At 35.1% G+C, this 22,081-nt stretch overlaps 1 protein-coding gene across 1 annotated transcript in view; it reads right to left on the reverse strand.

Annotated features, from left to right (window-relative positions):
• Nucleotides 1-3,558: 3,558 nt before the first annotated feature.
• Nucleotides 3,559-22,081, reverse strand: part of GABRA1 (gamma-aminobutyric acid type A receptor subunit alpha1) — a 56,670-nt gene continuing 38,147 nt past the window's right edge. The window contains exons 7-9 of the mRNA XM_049647832.1: nucleotides 15,840-15,992; nucleotides 10,457-10,659; nucleotides 3,559-5,289 (exon numbers count right to left, since the gene is read on the reverse strand). Coding sequence (XP_049503789.1) covers nucleotides 4,978-5,289; nucleotides 10,457-10,659; nucleotides 15,840-15,992 — 668 coding nt within the window. The 3' untranslated portion in view covers nucleotides 3,559-4,977. The remainder of the gene's footprint in view (nucleotides 5,290-10,456; nucleotides 10,660-15,839; nucleotides 15,993-22,081) is intronic.

Raw genomic sequence — 22,081 nt, forward strand, 5'->3', positions numbered from 1 at the left:
TTCTTTTTTTATAACTACACTGTTTATGGTAAGAATCAAAGAAAATAATATCCAGGATTATACTTTGATGAACTATTAATGAAGAAATCATACCTTCCATAATAAAATTTGCTACATTATAGAGAAAGGTAAATTACCAACAAAAACCAAAAAGAACCTTACTGTTTTTCAGCCCCATGAAGATATCGATTTCTCTTTACACCACAAATATTTTGTTGAAAAACAATATGACTTCAGAAGATGTAGGTAGTTAGTATTCTTTCAAATACAGTTTTAAAGCTTGCTCACTAATAATGAGGAGGATCACCTGCCCTTTCTCTGTGAAATAATTCTCACACCAAACATAGTATAGGCTGTTCAATTAATGACCACCAAATGAATGCATGAATCTGCATAGATTTTCTGAAAAACAGAGATCAGTTGAATTAGCCAAATTCAACTGGCTCATATATTTAATAAATGTAGTAGTTTCAAAATTAGAGTTAAAAAGAATTTCAGTACTGAATGTTTTTTTGTAACATTGGAGTAATGTTACAATACATGGACTCTTTCTCCACATGGCACAAAATAACTGGGGCTGAGGCTAAATACACTGGGAATGGGGTCTGTTTCTCACGGTACCTGGTGCTTCCTTTAGCGTCATATTTGGTCTACTTCACTCACATGTGTTAGTTCCCTGGCAATAGACTTTGTAACTCTCTGAGTTAAGTTTTAATGTGTTACTACCATCTTTGAATGAAAGGCCTGCCCTTCATCACCATCGGCCATCCTCAGCAATAGAGCACCTGATAAATATTGAATCATCTTTTAAAAACTAGCTCAGCTAACACATTTATTTGAAGCCTTCTCTCATACCATTTCCTGAGTATAAATGCCCCATACCTTGTACATTTATTGGTAGATGTACATCTTGTTTAAAGTGTTGTAACTTTGGGTTCCCTTGGATTCTCTATGAATTATGAACTTTCCAAGATCACACAGTCATCTTCATTTCTGTAATCTCAGTACCTACCACAGTTTCTGAAGGTTTGTAAGAGGTCTCAAATGTTAGATGGTGGTTAAATGGCTAACAACGCATAGTGTTGGCATTATACCCCCAGTCCACTGACAAACTGTCCAGGACCACTTCAATTCCTCTGACATTTTAAGTTTTATCTTGGATATTATTAGTTCCTCTAGATAAAACTATGTACCTTATGAAGAGTGCCAAATTAGCCCTGCCGTTTGTCTCTTAGCTTCCTCTACTTTTCTTACAGTATTTATATTATTATTTTCGCCTGATTCTCTTCCTCCCCTATCATAATTTCGATTTCCTAAAGGAAAAAGGCCATGAAATATTGATGTCTCCATCCTATCATGTAGCACAATACTTAACACAGGTTAGAGATGCAGCAAATGTTAGAGAACTTAGTTTAATTAAATTAACATTTGGAGTTTATTTGACTGAAATGTGGTTATAATGTAATGAGTCAGATGATTGTTCTTGTTGGTCATCAGAGTTGGATAGATTTTAGAAAACTCCAACAGAAGGTATTAACAAACAGATATAATGAAATTCAAACAGATGGCCAACTACCATGCCAAATTCATTCTTATTTTGATACCTTAGATAATTATTATGGTGAGCCCTGACATGCATATATTTTGATAGCCAAAATTATCATCATTCACTACATTCATTTTTGTGAGAGCCAATAAATCAATGAATGTAATAATTTTCCTAGTATATTTGGATTGAATAAGTAATTTGGAGGATTTTTAAATGATTAATTTTGCTAAACCCTGAATCATTTTATAGGAAGATTATTTGTAAAAATACAATTTATTTTGTTTTTGCCTGGCCACCATCTGACACAGAAAGATTGTGCCTCACATAGTCTTATCTGTGGAAGCCAAGCACAGTTTTATGCCTTACACTGAAATAATTTTTCTATTGTCTTTCAAGTAGTTATAAGTATTTTGTACTTTAATCTGACTTTGTGGTTATAGAAACATTGAGGAATGTTATAGCTCCAGGGGAGACTTAAAATACAGTGCTCAGATTCCTCCCTCCAAAAATGAAACCAGTCTCTACGAAGTAGATCAGAAAACAAATGTGCTGTATTGACAGTCGATACTGCATTATCAGTTCAGCGTTTTGATTCTGTTCTATTTATGTTTTATAAATTTTAAGTCGACGTGCTACTGGCAGCATCAGATACCGGGTGTTTCATAACTCCTCTTTGTAAAAGTGATTCAATTAAAACCACAGTTTAGAGTCATACTATTTATACATGTTCAAAATTCTTCTCTGTACCCGAGATTCTTGCTAGCACTTGGCACTTTTAGGTGTCCTATGTGAAAATGTTTAAAACGAGTCATTGGTAGGTCCTATTGATAATATGAAAAGAGAGTCAAGCATTCCATTTTGTTATTGAATAATGTTAGCTTTATTGTTATAATAGAATACAGTATGACATAAAATTAAGAGCTTTTGCTAAACTCTGTAAAGCAATACATGCATCTGCCATAAACAACCTCGATTCATGTTAGGTTTTATTGCCACTTCACTGCACTGAGGTGCAATAAACATTCAGCGTCATCTTTTAAAAAATGTTCCTGGGAATAAACAGGAACTGTCCTCTATAAGAGTGTATCTTTATTTTCAAGGAAGACTTAACTAGTATTACATGGTTTAGCAAAGCACTGTAGAAAAGCTACATAGAATAATTTATCTTTGATAAATTGTGCAGTCAATTTATACAATAGAATACTATCCACACACACTAACAAACTAAGAAATGATAGAAATGCAATCATTGCATAGCAGAAAGCAGACTAATAAGAAATATTCACATCTAATGAGTAAAATACAGACGAAATGTTAGGCGTGAGGAGTCTGGAAGATAAAATGCTCTTAATAAACACATTAAGTTAACGCCGAAAAATAACAGATATAAACAGCAACACGGATGTTAGAGCCATATATATATATTTTTTATTTTCTATACATGATATCTACACATGATACCAGAGGATGAAACGTCCTTGGTTCAGTCTTTATTGGCCTAGCTCATTGAATTTCGGCAGGACCAAATCAAACAATAAAGCACATTTAAAAAGAAAACCAGAGTTTGCTTAGGAAAACACAAACTGTGTTTTTTCCTACATCATTGGATAGCAGCTTTTTGAAAGAAACATTGCTCAAAAGTTGGATATGGATCCCAATGGACTTATTTGGCAATTATGCTGATAGGTTTATATGTCGTAGCATTTTAAGTGTGGTTAGACTATGACCTGTGGATTCTGGATGCTAATTTTAAACATCTCTGAAATTCTGTTAGACAAAAGGAGACTTCAAAAATACCTTCTGCATAAATATTCATCTCTAAAACTTCTGGGAAGTAATGAAACAGACCAGAATTTTTATAGGGAGTATTAATGGACCTCCTATAGTTAAAGCCCTTACATAGTATACCTACAAATATATTGCTACAGTATAAATGAAATGTAATAATGTTACTCAATAAAAGCTATTTCCTGTACATTCTTTCATGTATTTTTATATTTAATGCTACATATGGTATAACACTTATTGAAATAATTGGTATCAGCAAATATAGTGATAATATACAGTTGATCTTCTAGCTCCAACTAATGCTTTTCCATTTTCTTTCTATTTTACAAGAGCCTAAAATAGGGAAATGTGGCATGACTTGAGCAGATAGCAGCTGATTTACTACTGTACCCCAGATAATAGTTCGAAATTACAAGCTTTCTCTACATAAGTAGACTTTATATTTTAAATTCCATCTGATTCCCACAGGCTGTTCTGTTTTTAATGCAGGCTCTAAAGGTATTCCCATATAGCACTTAACAACATTCTAACAGCTAAGAGCGGTGAGTCCTACACAATATTTTAAGAACACAACTTTAAAAAAGTAAAAAATGTACAATCTCATGCTGTATATTTACATATATAATTTGTTTATATAGTCTATATTTGTTTACTAATCATAAATTTCAATCTAAAGCTTTTAATGTACTGTTATATAAAATAATACATTCAACAATTCTAGAGCTTGCAAAATAGGTTTGCCTCTCTAAAAACATCTTCATAATGAGTATCAAGTGATTATTGGACCCATGTGCTATCTGGATATAGACAAGGTGGCAAAGGGAATATTTTTAATTGTTTTATTTCATTTTTATTAATATTTTTTTTTAGTTTTTATTGAGTGTATGTCTCTGTTAAAATGATTTCTCATCGAAGCAAGTGGTAAAAGCTCAGATGATGATGAAGTAGCCTATTTAACGCATTTCTCTTTTTTGGATTAAATGCTTAAGGAACTGTACGTTTGCTTATGCAATCTCCATGGATTCTAAAATAGCATTTAACAGCAATATAATGCACTAGCCATTTTTAAAAGGAGGAAAAAAATTGGGATCTTTAGCTTTGGAAACAAAGTGTTAAAGCTATACATCCGTTCAAAAAACAAAACAAAATGTAAGCACACTGTAGTTTGTGCAATAAAGACATAGATTTTTAAAATTGTTGTCATTAAACATTTATAGTGTATTCTTTGAAACACCTCCACATAAAAATATTTTTGACATATACAGTATCTTTTTTTTAGAATATTTGGAAATAAATATCTACAAATGACCTGGAGTTACAGACTTAAGTTTTATTTTCCTTCTACTTTCCCTCATAGCTTGGACCTCCTTCCCCACCTTTCCTCTCTGTTTCATTCTGTCTCCTTCTGTCGTGATTTTTCTCTCTCGCTTCCTCTCTCAGAATCCTGTCTCTCAGCTGTATGTTCTGCTTTGCTCTGGACTGCTGGACAGGGGTCTGTTGTTCTCGTATGAATTATGGAAATAAGGAAACCTTCAAATTCTTTAAGACAGAGGCAAGAAAGCAGATGGGAATCACCGCGTTGAGAACAGAAAGCAATTCCCAGTGCAGAAGACTGAACAACGGAATGTGAATAGAAGGACTTATTGATGTGGGGTGGGGGCTTTCAGCTGAGGCTCTCTGTTTAAATATGTAGCCCAGTAGACCAAGTTAAAGATTCCGAATAGCAGCGGGAAGGCTATTCTTGACAGTCGGTCAATTTTGCTGACACTGTTAAAGGTTTTCTTGGGTTCTGGTGGTTTTGTTTCCGGCTTGACTTCTTTGGGTTCTATGGTTGCACTTTTAGCAATCGTGGCTAAGCCAGGGTCACCCCTGGCCAAATTCGGGGTATAGCTGGTTGCTGTTGGAGCATAAGTGTTGTTTTTCTTAATGAGAGGATCCTTCACTTTCTTTGGCTGTCGAAGGAAAGAGTAAAAGCATTTTGTTCAGTAAACTGTGGGAAGGAAGTTTATAAGTTGCTGAGCAAAATCTATACTTTGATTAACATGTAAGAAATGGAATGTATACCTGCTTTATTGAGACAAATTAAAAATGCAGACACAAATGCCCAGTTATAAGATTGACAAGTTTGGGCATCTACTGTACAGGATGGTGATTATACCTAGAGACATACATATACTTATACATATCATATACTATGATATACTAAATACATATCATATACTTGAATGTTGCTAAGGCTAAGTCTTAAATGTTCTCACCACAAAAAAAAAAAAAAGAAATGGTAACTTTGTGATGGGATGGAGACAGTAGTAGGGTAGGGTAGTAATGACTTCATAATATATGAATGTATCATCAATCATATCAACTACATGGTATACCTCAAACTTACACAATATCATGTGTTACATATCTCAATAAAGCTGGGGGAAAAATGCAGACACAGTATTTTCCAGGCTTCCCTATCAAGAGGTAGAGTTATGTGATGCCATGTTAGGAGCCTATCCTCAAGAAGCTTTGCAGCCTCAGCATTTACCCTCTGAAAACATTACTGCTTCATGAATTAGCTTGGACTAGAAAACTGAGTGACCAGAGACCATGTACAGTGAGAAGCCCAGTCCCAGTGTCAGGCCCCAGACGAGTGAGAGGCCATTGTGGATCCTCTGCTCCTGATGGAGTCTCCAGTTTACTGCAACCATGTTGGTGAGCCCATATCCTAATAGAAGTACCACCAGGTTGCTCCCAGCCCCACATGCCTGGAGGTTGCTGTAGGTCACTAAGTTTTGAAGTGGTTTGTTTTGCAGCGATGAGTTGCTGAGACAACAATTATTTGCTCCTTCTCCCCAGGTTGCAAGTGGGCAAATGATAAAACAGTTATTCAGGGTATCTTGAAGCCAATTTCTTGTTCAACGTCAGCGGCTTGTCAATGTTACCTGCACAACTGCAGCATTTCTTGGGGTTTCTATCATATAGACATTTCCAAAAAATGAAGTGGATCATTGTTCACAGCTATGTGGTCTGATATACTGTCATTAGCCACTTGTGACTATTGAACACTTGAAACATCGCTACTCTGAGATGTGTGTAAGTATAAAAATGCGCACAGGATTTTGAAGGCCTAGTATAAAAAAGGAAAAGAATGCAATATATCTCTTTAATAATGATTTTTATTGTTTACACATTATAAAGATGCTATTTTGGATATATTGGTAAAAGCATATTACTAAATCACTAAATTCTACACCTAAAACTAATATTACACTATATGTTAACTAACTGGAAATTAAATCAAAACTTGAAAAAGAAAACAAAAAAAAATTAATTTCCCTGATTTGTACTTTTGAAAAAAGCTAATAGAAAATTTTAAATTATATACATCATTCACATTTGTGGCTCACATGTTTCTGTTGGATAGCAGTAGTTTAGAAGAGTAGTTCTCATTCTTTTGTGCACACTAAATCACTAGTTAAACATTTTTAAAGGGCAAATATCTTGGGCACAATCTCATATTTTGAATCAGAAAACCAGAAGTGGAGTCTGGTTACTGATGTTCCAAAAAGGTATAGAGAATACTGATGAACAGCTAAACTTAGCCAACCAGACTCAATGTTCTCTGAATAATCCGCATTTTTATTATTGAATCAGAATAAAATTTTACTACCAAAAGACCTGATGCTCTTCACAAGAAATACTAGTTAATTTTAACAGGTTGATTTCTTTATTATCCAGCCCTGTGATGTCTCTGCTACCTTTTCCCCTCCTTCAAATCTGTAAACATTACATTAAGACAACAACAGAAAGCCCAGAAATTGTTTTTTTCTAGTATTACATCATAAAAAGTAAGGCCACTCACTCTAACTGTACTCCTATTTTATAGTGAAGACAGATTTGGTTAAGCTTTATGAAGAATGACAGAAAGTTCCATAATTATTTGTACAAAACTGAGGCAAGTAAAAGTAATTCTCTCTTTCACTGTCAAAATGACTACAGGTCAAAAATAGATATGGTTTAGTAAGTTACACAGAGAAAGACAAATACCACATGATTTCACTTATATGTGGAATCCAAAAAACCAAAACAAATGAATAAATAAACACAAAGCAGAAACAGACCCACAAATACAGAGTAGGGTAGGCAAATACAGAGGGGGGAAGGCAAAATGGGGAAAGGGGAATGGGAGATACAGGCTTCCAGTTATGGAATGAGTCATGAGAATAAAGGCACAGCATAGGGAATATAGTGAATGGTATGATAATGGCATTGTATGGTGACATGGTAGCTACACATGTGGTGAGCATAGCATTAAGGTGTAGAGTTGCTGAATCACTATGTTGTAGGCCTGAAGTAATGTAACATTTTTTGTCACCGTACTAGAATAAAAAAAAGATATGGTTTGTTTCAACACAGTTAAACAGCCAAACTGAACTTGTAATAGTCCATTTCTTAAAAAATAAGAATTCTAATATTACAGAATACAAGCATGCATGTCCTTTAGATAAAATGTATATGTACTTTGATGTTGAAGAGAGGCAATGGGTTCCAATCTAACCAAAATTTGTTGAATGACAGACACCCTATTAGATAAGCTGAAATGGGTAATCAGCAACAAGAATAATTCTTGGAGGAGAGTTTATATTATTAATAGATTTCATTTCTCCCAGTGCCAAATTATTATAGTACTCCAGCACTAGAATACTAAAATTTATCAAGTGCTTTTATTTGCAACATCAAGTTGAATAACATATTGAGAAATATCTGGTTGGCTTATCAGGAAAGAGCACTTAACATTTTTTTTTTTTAATTTTTAAGAACGTTAAGCTCCCCATATTCTCTAAGAAGCTGGTGTTTCTTTCAGCAATTTAGTATATGAGAATGGATCTTAAGCCGGCTACTGAATGTTGACTTGATAATGTGATGACTTAATGGAAATTTTCTTTTTATTTTCAAGTTATATCATGTTAGAGACTGAAATTTAACTCTCCTGATCATAGAATACACTCATCTGGTCATATAAAAAATATTTTATTCATCCTCTCTGAATGTCAAAATGAGACCTGGGTCACATTGTGATCACACTCCCTGTAATAAGCAAATCAAACTGTCAAATCCCTGGGGAAGATTTTTACAGAGGCATAGATAATTTACAGAAAATATTGTCTTTCTTCTTAGGATGATAGATATAGATGATTCACTGATAAATATATATGTGTGTATATATATAGGTAAGAAATGACTATACCTATATCTACATTTGTATACTGAATAACATAGACTATAGACTGATAGAGATTAGAATATTTTCATTAAGACACAGGACTTGGAAACCTAATACAGCATCAGACAGAGATAAATATAAACTTACCTGTGAGCTCAACCAATGCTGCAACCTAAATTCTATGTTTTCCAGACCAAATTCATGTAACAAATCACTAACAACCAATACTGATGAGCCAGAATCAGAAAGACACTGGTCTCATGCAGCAAAGTATTAAGACAGAAAAGCAATTTTTTCCAATGTTTGCACATCACTTCAGTTGCATATCACCCACGTTTGCATATCATTAATTCTGAAGAACTTTAGTAGACTATTCCAGTGATTCTAAGATGTGCATTTAAAAATTGTTCACATCTATGACTCTGGGCTATGTCTTACCCATCTCTATGTTTGGCTCTCTCTCCTTTGGGCTGCTCTTCTTTTCTAGGACAAATGGAGGCCATCAGTGGCTAAAGTATTTGACAATTACTCTGTCTTTACTCTTTTCATTCCTCTCTCCAACTAGTAAACACAATCCCTTTGTCTTATCTCCTCTCTCTACTGAACCCGAGCCAAGGTTCTTGGTTTGAAAATTCAGAGATTTTTTTTTTTTTAATACTTGCCAAGCATGTTTCAAGGGAAGGCAAATTTTGAGGGTGTGGTTCAGGTACTGTTGGCTGCCACAGTGCATTCTACACAGAGCCTTCCTTCGCTTTTACCTGTGTAGGAGAGCATGGGGGTGTTCAGCTGATTCATCTGGGGTAGATCTAAAAGGGCTTTTACTTGGCGGTATATTTTCTTTCATATGCATATATTAATGACTCATCTTATAATCAGTAACACTATAAATTCATTTAAATACGGTAGATGTTTCCACCACAAAGCATTCCTTTTTCTAGTACATCTGTAGAGCTATGAGGAAAACACCATTAATTTCTTTACTATAGACCCTTTCAGATTCTTGAATTTATTCTGACTCTGTGATATAGTATACACCATTATGTAAGTGTATTCAACCACACAACTTTATTTTTAGGGACTATCTCATGAGATTAGTACTCTGAGGAACAGAATTTTGGGAAAACTACTATAGAGTGAATTCTTCTAAATTCCTTCTAGATGTCTTACAATCTCTGTGTCTCTGACTTTGACCTTCTTTCTACCATCTGAAGGTTCACCTGCATTTTGACATACTTTACTTTCAAGCCACAGAAGTAGAAATATCCTCCTTTCATGTGCTTTAAAATACACTCTAGCATAGGTTCTAATTTAGAAAAACAGTAATGAGCTGTACTTGATAATTTTCTACAAAGAAGAATTTTTCTGTGATTTCTGTCTATGATCCTTAAAGCAAAACTCTAATTTGGGGAAAGAAATATATTTATTGCCCCTTGCTTTACTGAAAATTGGAGATAATGCATCTCACAAACTCAATTCCACTGAGGCATTATAGTCATAATATTTATGACCAAGGTGATTAGGCTCAGAAAATGACCAAAAGGCTATGATTTTCAAATTCTAAAAATTATAATGGCATAGCTTTATTTGCTCCTAATGGCAGGTTGATTAAAGCTGTTCTCAAATCGATGGAAGGCACAGGAAAGCATACTTGAGTAGAAACGTTCTCCTTCATCTCTCTATGATCTCCTTACTCTACTCTGCTCTGCCCATTTGCCCACTCAAACAACCCCTCTCTTTAGCACTACCAAAATTACCATAACACATAGTCATTGATGATATAAGAAACAAAGAATCCTCATCACCCTGTCTCTGCATTCTTCAGTCATTTCCCAAAGTCTGAACATGCCATCTCACAGGGCTAATAAGACATACCAGTGATGCATTACACAGGATCTTAAAGCATTTACCTTTTCTGGAACCACACTTTTGCCATCCCATGCATAACCTCTCTTGGTGAAATAATTTACTGTGGCAAACTCTATCAGAGCTGAGAACACAAAGGCATAGCACACTGCAATGAACCAATCCATAGCAGTTGCATAAGCCACCTTCGGAAGAGAATTTCTGGCACTGATACTCAAAGTTGTCATGGTGAGCACAGTTGTTACCCCTGTAAAGAGAGAAATTAAGTGAATTTGTAGGTTCATACTGCAAAATTTGATCACTGGAGGCCAACCCACTTGTGCAAAAGGTAACCAACAGTGCCATAGATACAGTGGGTTGTTGTTGTTTTTTTTTAATCATCCCATGTTGGTTTGGGATAAATGAGTTTTAATACAACCCCAGTGTAGTGTATAGTTCATGGTATGGCAGTATTGAGGGGGATCTCTTGGAGAGATAAACTGCTCTGCTACTGAGAAGCTGTTAATAAAATCATGAATTCCCTTAAACGGGCACCTTGAACAAGGTGTCCTGGGCAGGGAAGGAAACAATACTGTCTCACTGTCCCCAACGCTTTCAAACAGAAAGCATAGATCTTCATTGTCTCTGATCCACAAGAAATTGTTGTACCCTCATCTCTGTTTAATATTCTATCTGCATATCCTAAATGTATAAACCAAGAAGCTAGTAGCTTCTTGTTAATCAATAATTGATAGATAATTGAATTATTTTAGGATAATATTTTGCTACATTGTTAACTTTTTTGCTTTTATACTATTTTCCCCCTAATTCTAAAATAGCTCCTCTTTGGGGCACCTGGGTAGCTCAGTTGGTTGAGCCTCCTACTCTTGATTTTGGTTCAGGTCATGATCAAACAGTTCGTGATTTCAAGCTCTGCATTGGGCTCTGTGCTTACAGTGTGGAATCTACTTGGGATTCTCTGTCTCCCTTTCTCTCTGCCCCTTCCCCACTCACTCTCTCAAAAATAAATAAATAAACATTAATATAATAAAATAAAACAGCTCCTCTTTTTAAGAAATTCCTGAAATAAGTTGCATGTCATTTGCTTGAGGTTATACAGCTCAGAAGTGGCAAGACAAAAATACGAACACAAGTTTGTCTGATTCAAATGTCCACAATCTTTCCCCTTTTTTTGTTAATGCTGCCTCATTTGCCTGATTCTGTGAATCCATTCCTAGTGATTAATGCTACCTATATTCAAAGCAGTTTTCAAGCCAGTTGTTTTTAGCTTATTTAGACAATTATGAGTTGGTATGTGAATGATATCCATCAATGTTCATTTAATAAATTGATACAATCAACCTACTATATGCAAAACCCTATAACAGAAGCATTGTAACGTACCTCTTAAGCCATTTGAAAATGTATTAAAAAACTCACAGTAGTCCCATAGGAGTGGCTCAGGCTGCATGGGATGGAAAGACTTCTAACCTCTTCCAGTGACTAGTCCCAACCTTACCACTTACTAGCTTTATGGCCTCAAGTAGGCAAATTTACTTGTAGGGACCTCAGTCTCCACATCTGTAAAAGGGGTGATTTAGATTTCATTCTCTCAACTATCTATAATTGTAAAATTATCAGAGAAACTTCTGTACAATTTTCCACAAGATTACTTGAGGATTAAATGTAATAATAGGTAAAAGAATTTTAAAGATGGTAAATTATTTCCATGGAAGATACTGTCATCTCATGTCTAAAACTCATATCTATGATTACCCTTTTGGATTAATATTTAGAGAATCAGCAGTGTCACACAGCTGGTAGGTGACTAATTTTTCTAAGCTGCTTTAAGCCATCCAATATTTCCTAGTTTTCCATGAATTTTAAGGTAGATGATCTTTGTAACTATATTAGGGAGTGATAAGATTAAAAAGAAACATTGAGACTTTTATTAAATCATATTTTTTTGATACATGGTCACAGATATAGTGAGTAGACTTACTCTAAATTTTGGAGGTGTTACAGAAAGTTCTGGGGAATTATCTGTATTATATAACCAACAAATGGTTTAAGAAATATTGGCCGGTAAACAGTTCTTAAATTTACATATCAATATTAACTTGAGCTAAAAGCAAAGTAATTAAATGTCAGTATTTGAGGAACTGAACAACCCAGTTCAAATCCCAACTCTGTAATTGCTGAATGACCTTGGGAAAACTGCCTCACAATCCTGAACTTTTTTTTTTTTTAATTTTAATGCTTATTTATTTTTGAGAGACAGAGAGCATGAGTAGAGGGAGGGCCAAGAGAGGGAGACACAGAATCCAAAGCATGCTCCAGGCTCTGAGCTGTCAGCACAGAGCCCGACATGGGACTTGAACTCATGAACCGCTAGATCATGACTTGAGCTGAAGCCAGATCCTTAACCGACTGAGCCACCCAGGTGCCCCAATGACTATTATTATTGACAACTTTGGTCCTTGTTAGTAAATCTCTGCTGCAGTGAATTTCATTTTTTTTTTTAATTTTGGTTCATGTAGACAACTGTCAGAAATAATTTGGGAATGGGTGTTCTTAAACTAAATGTATCGGTAAATTAAGAGTGAAGACTAGCATAAACAGAGGTGTGTGTGTGTGTGTGTGTGTGTGTGTGTGTGGTCTTCCAACACTTGCTACAGGGGCAGAGAAAGGAAAAAAAACTGTGTTGAGCACCTATTAAAAGTTCCAAGAACTCAATCTGACAATGCATATATTTTATTTTTCTCAATATTTTAAAAAGCACTATTTTACATTAATTGTACTCTCATTTTACAGGCAACTGAATCTTTGAAAAATGAAGATTGGATCTAAAACTTGGATCTATGTGGCAACAAAATTACAGGACCACACTGCCTCTAAATGACAGCATGGACCATCAAAATGATGTCTTAAGACATGAAACAGGCTTTGGCTTTGCTGCATTCTTCAACCTTATACTAACCTGTTAGAACAACTTTTTTTTTCTTTTTCCTTTGTATATTTTTTCTTTAAATATCCGTGACCCTGTCAGGCATCTGACACAGCACAGAGGAATGTGCTGAATTGAGACTAAAAACAATGGAAACATGTGTACTAAGTAAATGTTAAAAGGCTAAAGGTCTTGAGAAATTGTACTAGTGATTGTATTGAACTTAAAATGTTACAAATATATGACTTGATACACAGAAATACTTGCCACAGCTGAGTTTACAAATACGTAGTTATGTTCACCAGAAGGGCATGAGTTGGCTGAGATATCACATTGTTGGAAATGTGAAGAGCAAGGGTTTTGACTTATAAAAGATTCCAAAATGCTTTAGAGAATTTCCAAAAAGGAGGATAGAATTTATTAGGGTGAGAAGGAGGGAGAGTGAGCATTAAAAAAATAAATAAATAAATAAAAATAACTTTTTCACTGCACTTCTGGGTTCATTCTACAAAAATAAACACAAATATTAAAATATTTTCTCTACTCCCCCTTTTTTTCAATTTCCAGTGAATAAAGGGCTCAAATTAAATATACATATAGAAGTAAGCACCTTGACAAGAGTTCAATCCTCAGTTCTGTAAGTGGCTTCAACACTAGTTAATATTAACAAATGGTAATTAAAGAAAGAATTTGAAATGAGCTACTCTTGTGCTCTGTAGCTTGAATCATCTGGGATCTTTTTTAATGTTTATTTATTTATTTTTAGAGATGTGGGGGCAGGTGGCAAAAGAACCCTAAGCAGGCTCTGCACTGTCAACACAGAGCCTGACGTGGGGGCTCCGGGCTCAAGCCCACAAACTTCAAGATTACGACTTGAGCTGAAACGAAGAGTCAGATGCTCAACCAACTGAACCACCCAGGCGCCCCCATCTCAGACCTTAATACAGCTATGTTCCTAGACTACACTCAGAGCAAAGATTTGGTCATTTCCAACCTGGAAGCACTTTGCTAAGTTCAAAAGAAAAGACTCTTTCCTGGGCACTCGTAGCAAAGTCTTGTTTTTTCATGAGATAACAGATTTTTCATGCCTTGCCTGTTATTGAAGATTGATGCCATAGGGATCTTGGCACATGAATAATCCTCAATTTAGATTATAAGCTTCTTAAGGTTTTTTATTCTATGGTAAAGAGGCTTAAATATAGCATGTGCCTAGTTGATGTTTTAGAATAAACCTTGATAATTTCACATTTCACCAATAAATATGTGATTGTTATTTCCAAATGAATCCCACAACCACCTGATTTCATGTCTCATCATTGCATCTATATAGCATATTGATTTTGGTTTAGAATGGTCATTAAGGGCACCAACTCTACAGCGAAGAGAGAGTCTGGGTCTTACTACAGACACCTTCACCTAATAGCTTCAGCAGGTGCTATTCTTGGGCAGGTTACCCAATTTCTTATTCTTTAGCTTTCTCTTCTATAACAGGGATAATAACAGTACATAGAATTTTTTAGCATTAAATAAGAGAATATAGGTTTATATAATATAACCTGATATAAGAACATTCAATAAATATTATCTATGATTTTCAATATGACTCAAATTTTAAGCTCCAGAATATAATCTTCATAAGGGGAGCAGTTTATGTTTGGTTCACTGTAGCATTCTATGCCTACAACATAGTAGGAGCTCACAGGAGGTTTCAAAGAAATGTTCGCTGAATCAATGTATGAATCAATCAATGAATTCATTTTTTGTAATGGAATATTTTGTTTTCATCAGTCTTAAGAGTAAAATTAATATAGTGTACTACAATACAGGCAGGAAATCCCTCTTTATATGAAATACAAGCTTCTAAAATTATAAGTTAGGGGGTGATTTTTCCAATAAGTAAAAAGTTTGTTACAATTTAAACAATATTGCAATTAGATTTCCTTAACTCATAACATATAGAACATTTAAAACATCTTGATAGGAAAAAACAAAAGTGTATTTGGAAGTCTTCAGAAGCACACACATGAGGTAAAATGAGGTATTTCTATACTGATGATGGTCATTCATGAGCTCTCCCTACCTAAAGAATCCCTGCCTTCATATATGTAAGGAAGTAATTCTGCTGATATTTTCTCAGATTCTCCAAAAATACACTGATACATGATTATACATTCTAAATATATGATTTCAATATTAATATTTCTGTTTTTCATCTATCACCATGTATTTTATGTTTGCTTCATTCCTCAACTCTCCCAAAACATCACATCAAATGTTCGTTAGTTCCATCTAACTACATGCACTAGAAACAACTTTTGCTATTTAGATAAAAAGTTTTTAAAAATCATACCATAATGAGAATGGTAACTCTTTGAACCTTTCTATTGTGCTAACTTCAGATTTTAATGTATAATTACTTTTTCATTCCATCAGCAACGTCACCAATATGATAGAACTTGCCCTCCATGTTAATCGGCATGCAAATGTTAATCGGCACTCACCAAAGACAGTCCTTGCTGGTACAGACTCTCTGTTGAGCCAGAAAGAGACTTGGGAGAGAATAACCGTCATTATGCATGGCAGGTATGTTTGAATAACGAAATAGCCAATCTTTCTCTTCAGGTGGAAATGAGTGGTCATTACAACATATTCTCCTAGAGGGTAAAACAGACAGTAAGGTGAAACAATTTGACCTTGAAAAGAAGTTATCTTTAAATTTTTCCAGCAGCAGCAAAAGCCTGTTCTTTAGACCTATCCTGTCTCCAGGTGACATTTGGTTCCCAAAGAGAAAAGCTTTTATCCAGGAAAGGAAAGAGATATTACAAAAACACACCAAGACGGGTCTGAGGATGAGACTGAGGTGCCAGAAATGTCATAGATATTGTCAGAACCTTATCATGGTACATCACACATTTCAGACATATCTGAGCATCTATTTACAGATTGGCTTTAATGACCATGAAGGCAATGTGTGAGTCCCCGATGACACATACTAATGGGTTAGAACAGATCAGATCCCCAGTTTACCACTATGGAAGACATTCAGGCTGTCTAATGAAGAAGCTTTGGTGTCCAACTTGGGGGGGTTCCTCGCAACACCAACAATTCCTTTCAGCAGCTCTGTCACCTTCAGTAAGTTATTTAGCTTAAGCCTGATCTTTGAAATAGGAGAGTGAGCTATCCCCTGGGTTCTATTCCCAGGGTTTCTCAAAATTTATTTTGAGGAATACATTCATCAGAATCACCTGGAAATGTTTTGACATTCAGTTCTTCAGGTCCTACCTAGATACACAAACCATTCTTTAAAAAAAAAAATTTTTTTTTAATGTTTATTTTTTAAAGAGAGAGAGAGACAGAGCACAAGTCGGGAAGGAGCAGAGAGAGAGGAACACAGAATCCAAAGCAGGCTCCGGGCTCTGAGCTGTCAGTACAGAGCCTGAAGTGGGGCTCAAACCCATGAACTGTGAGATTATGACCTGAGCCAAAGTCGGACACTTACCGACTGAGCCACCCAGGTGCCGCCACAAACCATTCTTCAGGGAGGCCCAGGAAAATCCATTCCAATACAACTTTTGAACTTGTCCCAATTCCTAGCCTAGGCTAGGAAATAGTAGACTAGGTAGGCACAATTCATGGTTTTGGTATGTATCAAAATCTGATTTCATTTAGAGGTCGAAAGTGATAGACATACAAACCAAATTGTAGGAGTTTATTTTTTTAATTGATGTTATATTTTCTCAATTATAAACCTTTAGAATCCATTCTGAATATATATATACTTAGCTATCTGTCAGTGGGTAGAAGAGAACTAGGTGTATTCTTACACTATCACTTCCTTTGGTATTCACATTTCTCCATCTTTCTCCTTCCCTTCAACTCCAAACTTCCTCCTATGCAACCTGTTATATATGTTTCAGTCTGTGGCCATCCAGCTTCAGCCCTTAATGAGGCTAAAACTGTTCATGATCTCTTAATATCCTAAACTTCATCTTTCTGGAAAATAATTACAGAGGTTCTGAGTGTAGTTTGGCTTTCAGCTTTCTTCCCCTTTTTTTCCTGACTCTAGCCAGGATTTCCTTTCTCACCCCTGACCCTAGTGTCATTTGTACCTAGAGGGCTGCCAAATCTAGAGCTCTAAGTAACATCGTTTTTAAAATCAACCTGTATTCCCAAATATCTACAAGACATCTCAGACATTCTGATTTTTTATTGACATTACCAACCAAATACATTCAAAAACAGACATTAATTAACCTTTCCCATAAAAAATAATGACCAGCATACAGCTGTGTTGAATTTCCACTTAGAGTCCATCTTTAAATTCATGGTACTCTCATCTTTCTACTCACTCAGGCTAAAACCCTGGAATTGATCCATGGATGTGAAGTAGGGCTTCAGAGGGAGAAAGAAAGGAATAAGTTGATCATCACAATTTTAATTTCTCCTGTGCAGTATCTCCCAGTCTATCGTTCATCTGGTGGTCACTGCTCTTAATGCCTTTGTAGATCCGTTAATTGTCTTGCTCATCTCTAGCCACTCCCTCTCTCCAGTTTTCCCTAAACTTTGATGCAGAGTAATCTTTTTAAAGCATATGTAGGTGCACCTGGGTGGCTCAGTTAGTTGAGCATCCTACTCTTGATTCCAGCTCAGGTCATGATCTCATAGTTGTGGCATCAAGCCCCGCGTCAGGCTCTGCGCTGAACATGGAGCCTGCTTAAGATTCTCTCTTTCCCTCTGCCTCCTCTCCTCCTTGTTCTCTCTCTCTCTCTCTCTAAAATAATAATAAAAAAAGGATATGTAAAATCTTAAAATACCTTAATGGATTCCCATTGTCTACATTAAGGTTTCTCAACCTCAGCACTATTGACATTTCTGAACAGATAATTATTTATTGTGAGGGCTGTCCTATATGTTGCTGTATATTCAGCCTGACCTGTACCCACTAGATGCCACTAGCAAATACTCCACTCTTCCCCAGTGTCACAATCAACATTGTCTCCAGTGTTACATAGTGACAAGCAAACTCCCTAAGCTGTATTTAAGACTCTCTCTGTCACAGCTCTAAAAATGCATTTTAGCATTATGTCTCATATCTCAGCACTCATTCTCACAACTCGGTATATTGAGATACTGATACAAAATTCTCTACATGACACCTATTACTGCTGAATATTTTGTTCACCTATGGGTTGGGATGAATCCATAGCAGAATAGGAAGAAATGTACCGTAAAGGAAAGTTTATTAGCTTTGGAAGCAAATGGATTTGAGCTCAAAACTTAGACATCTTATATTCTTACTGTTAGCCTTGGGCAACTCAGTCTCTGATCCTCTGTTTCCTAATCTATAAAATAGTGAGAAGTATATTGTGGGGAGAATGAAGAATAGGGAGTCTATTTAAATCATGTTGTGTAAGAGTTTTAAAATAAATTTTAGTTCCTTTTCCCATTTTCTTATCTGTTCCCTCCAATCAGAATTGGTAAAAGTATTAGTAAAATAAATGCATTTATTCTTCACAGTAGGAAATAATTCACAAGTGCAAATAAGCTTTCACTGATAATTGCTAATAATGATAACAATTTTAATTGTTATCAGTAATGTTAGTTGTTTTAATTGTTATCAGTAATGATTTACTGATCCCTTGTAAGTAATTTCAAATTTATTTATAGCTTGTTTACATTTATAATAATATCTTATACTTTTTAGTTTATCTAATTTATATGCTTATATCCCTCTCATCAAACTTAAAATTAATTGGAAAAGGATAGTTCTTTGAATATAGCATGGTTTTACATATTTTAAGTATTCAAATATCTGTGTATGGTGGAAAGGGACACACTGAGATTTAAGGGCACTCACTCAAATCAACATCCATCAGAATCTCTCTTTGGGAGGGAAATATGCTTACTAATTTCTTTTAATTTTCTATAGATACATTAGGTGACCTCCAAGGTCACCCAAAAGAATTAAATTATTCAAATTTGAGAAAGATGCAAAAAAACAATTTTCCCCGGGCTACTAAAATGTCATCTTATGGACATGGCCATGTTACATTTTATCCTCTCAGGAGTACGCATTATTATTCTAACCATTCATTCAACTGAGGTTTACAAAATTTTACCAGCCCAAAGAAAAAATTCCAGAATGTCAGAAAGATGAATATCTATACATATTCCATTATCATCTTCTGTTGTTCACAATGAACATTTTAGGAAGGTTCTGAAAATGATATTATTTTGGAGGAACTATTATTCAACATATTTGTTACATAAACCATTTTGTCACTAACAAAATAGAGAAAGGAGGATTTCAAATCTTCTGAAATCATTTTCTTAAATTAAACAAAATCTAAGAAGCTTTGGCACAAAACATTTAAGTAAGGAAAAGAAAAGGCAGCAAAATCAGAATCATGTTGTAATAGTTTAAAAATAAAAGAAAAACACAACAAAAAAAATCAGTCTCCTAAATTGAATAGAGATATTCCTAAAGAATATCTCTAGACATCAAGTGCTTATGCACTAAGCATGTCAAATTCTTTTCCTCTAATTCAATAATCTAGAAGAATTGTAATTCAAATATCCTTGCATATCATGTAACCCTCAGGGAAGCTTGTAAATTAGATGTGACAATATTTCTGATACATTACCATACAAAATTAAGGAGAAGGAAGGAAAAGAAACAGGGATCTAAGTCAGAAAGCAGCTTTGAGGGTTTGTTTAGAACTGGCTTCCATTTACTTGAAGAGCAAATTCCTTGCTTAACTTTATTTGACTTCAGTTTCCTCATTTGTTCAATTAAAATGATAGTGCTTTACTTAATTATTTCCTCGGATGCTGTGAGGATAAAATGAAATGGTAGATATGGAAGTTATTAAAAAAAATTGAGTCACATGCATATTTATAGTGTGTAGACAAAAGGATAGAAAGGTATTCTTTCCATATCTAGAAAGCAACCATTCACTTCAACAAAGTTGTAGTGAACATTAGGCCCATATAAAGTTGAACCTTTCCTTCCAAGTACTCAAAAATTTGTGTTTTCTAAGTTATGTGTTTCCTGTTTCTATGATACCTTTTTAATGGGAACGAGGAATGAAAAATATAGAGGGAAGAATTCATATTTTAATATCTGCTCAAAGGGTTATGAAATAGAAATAAGAAAAAAAAATGGTTAGAGTTCTAGGCCACTTAGCCTCTCTAGACACATCTCTTCATCTGAGATAAGAATAGGTTGATCAGATGACTATAGAGTCTTTTCTCCCCACCCCCAACTGCCAGGCTTTACATTTTATGGCTACAATGATTTCTCTGGAGATCATGTACTAGGTTTCATAAATGAGAGACTTGAGGCTCCTTGGATGAATGTTTAACAACACTGCTGCCTCCGGTCTGGGAAAATGGTTGTTTCCTCATTCATTTTGACCCTGCAGGGTCATCCTTAAATAAAGTCATCCAGAGAAGATTTTAAGGATGTCACAATTTCTTTTGGTCTGATGTTCTAAGGATAAAAGGTAGTCATTCACAAAGAAGAAATATTCATACTCAGCAAAGCTCACCTAAATTTCCTCTGATCAAATCCATCTAGTAACTTAGGTAAATATGAAGGCTTTAGTCATCACTGTGTACTTAAAAAATGCATTACATATTATTTTGTTATTGTTTTCTGGCCATATTTTCATTACACTTAATGACTAATTATTATACTTATTTAATTATTATACTTCCCTGTATAAGTCATATTTCCATGCCTCTTAATGACTACTATGATTTTTGCATGGGCTCTCCTTAAAGAATTATTTAGGAAACATAATGTGGTATAGTAGAATGAGATGGGGGCCATGTCTGTGGTCTAGTTCCAAACTGCTTTCTCTGATATGTCAAGCAGAAATGGCCTCTTCTTCTTGCCATGTGGCTCTCTTGCACTAACCCTATCACTACTATTGATAGTAATATCTAATATTTATTACATAGTTTTTACATGTCAGGTGCTCTGCTAAGGAGGTCACGTGCATTTTCTCATTTCAGTCTCACAGTAGCTCATGAAATAGATCCTCTTATTATCGCCAAATAGCACAAGAGAAAAATGAACAGAGAAATGTCTTGCCAAAGGTCAGGAAGTTAATAAGTGGTAAAACCAGCATTCAAAACTTCACAGCATAATTCCAGAGCCCACACTCTTAAATCCATGATGCACCACATTATAGGATTTCACACATGTCTACATTTCCTGTTTCTAGTCATGTGGTTGAGAGCACTCTGCAGCTAGACTACCCAGGTTCAAATCCCAGCTCTGCCAATGCCTTGCTGTATGACCTAAGAAGAATAGTTAAATCTCCCTGGATTCAATTATGTCCCATCTGTATAATGGTTATAGTAAGAATAATACCTATATCCCAGGATTGTTGTGATGATTTGAACAATGCCAAGTGCAGGTTAGCTACTTGTATCAATCAACTATGAGCTTCTTGAAGGCAGGAATTATGTGTCCTTCATCTATCTTTTCCAGGCCCAATTACAATGTCAAACACAGTAATTGAGCAAATGGCTGAAGGAATTAGTTAATAAATAAATTAATAACATAGGATTGTATTGGATTTGAGAGCTGACTGGTCTCATCATTTAGTGTGCCTTTAAGGTTTTTCTCTGCCAGGTGACTAGCTGTACTTCAAACTAAATCTCCAACTTACTTTCTTCTCCAAAATTTTATGGCAGACTCCAGAAAAAAGATTGTGCTTTAGTGGGTTTGTAC

The sequence above is a fragment of the Panthera uncia genome (assembly GCF_023721935.1).
Source record: "Panthera uncia isolate 11264 chromosome A1 unlocalized genomic scaffold, Puncia_PCG_1.0 HiC_scaffold_17, whole genome shotgun sequence".
Taxonomy (NCBI): Eukaryota; Metazoa; Chordata; class Mammalia; order Carnivora; family Felidae; genus Panthera; species Panthera uncia.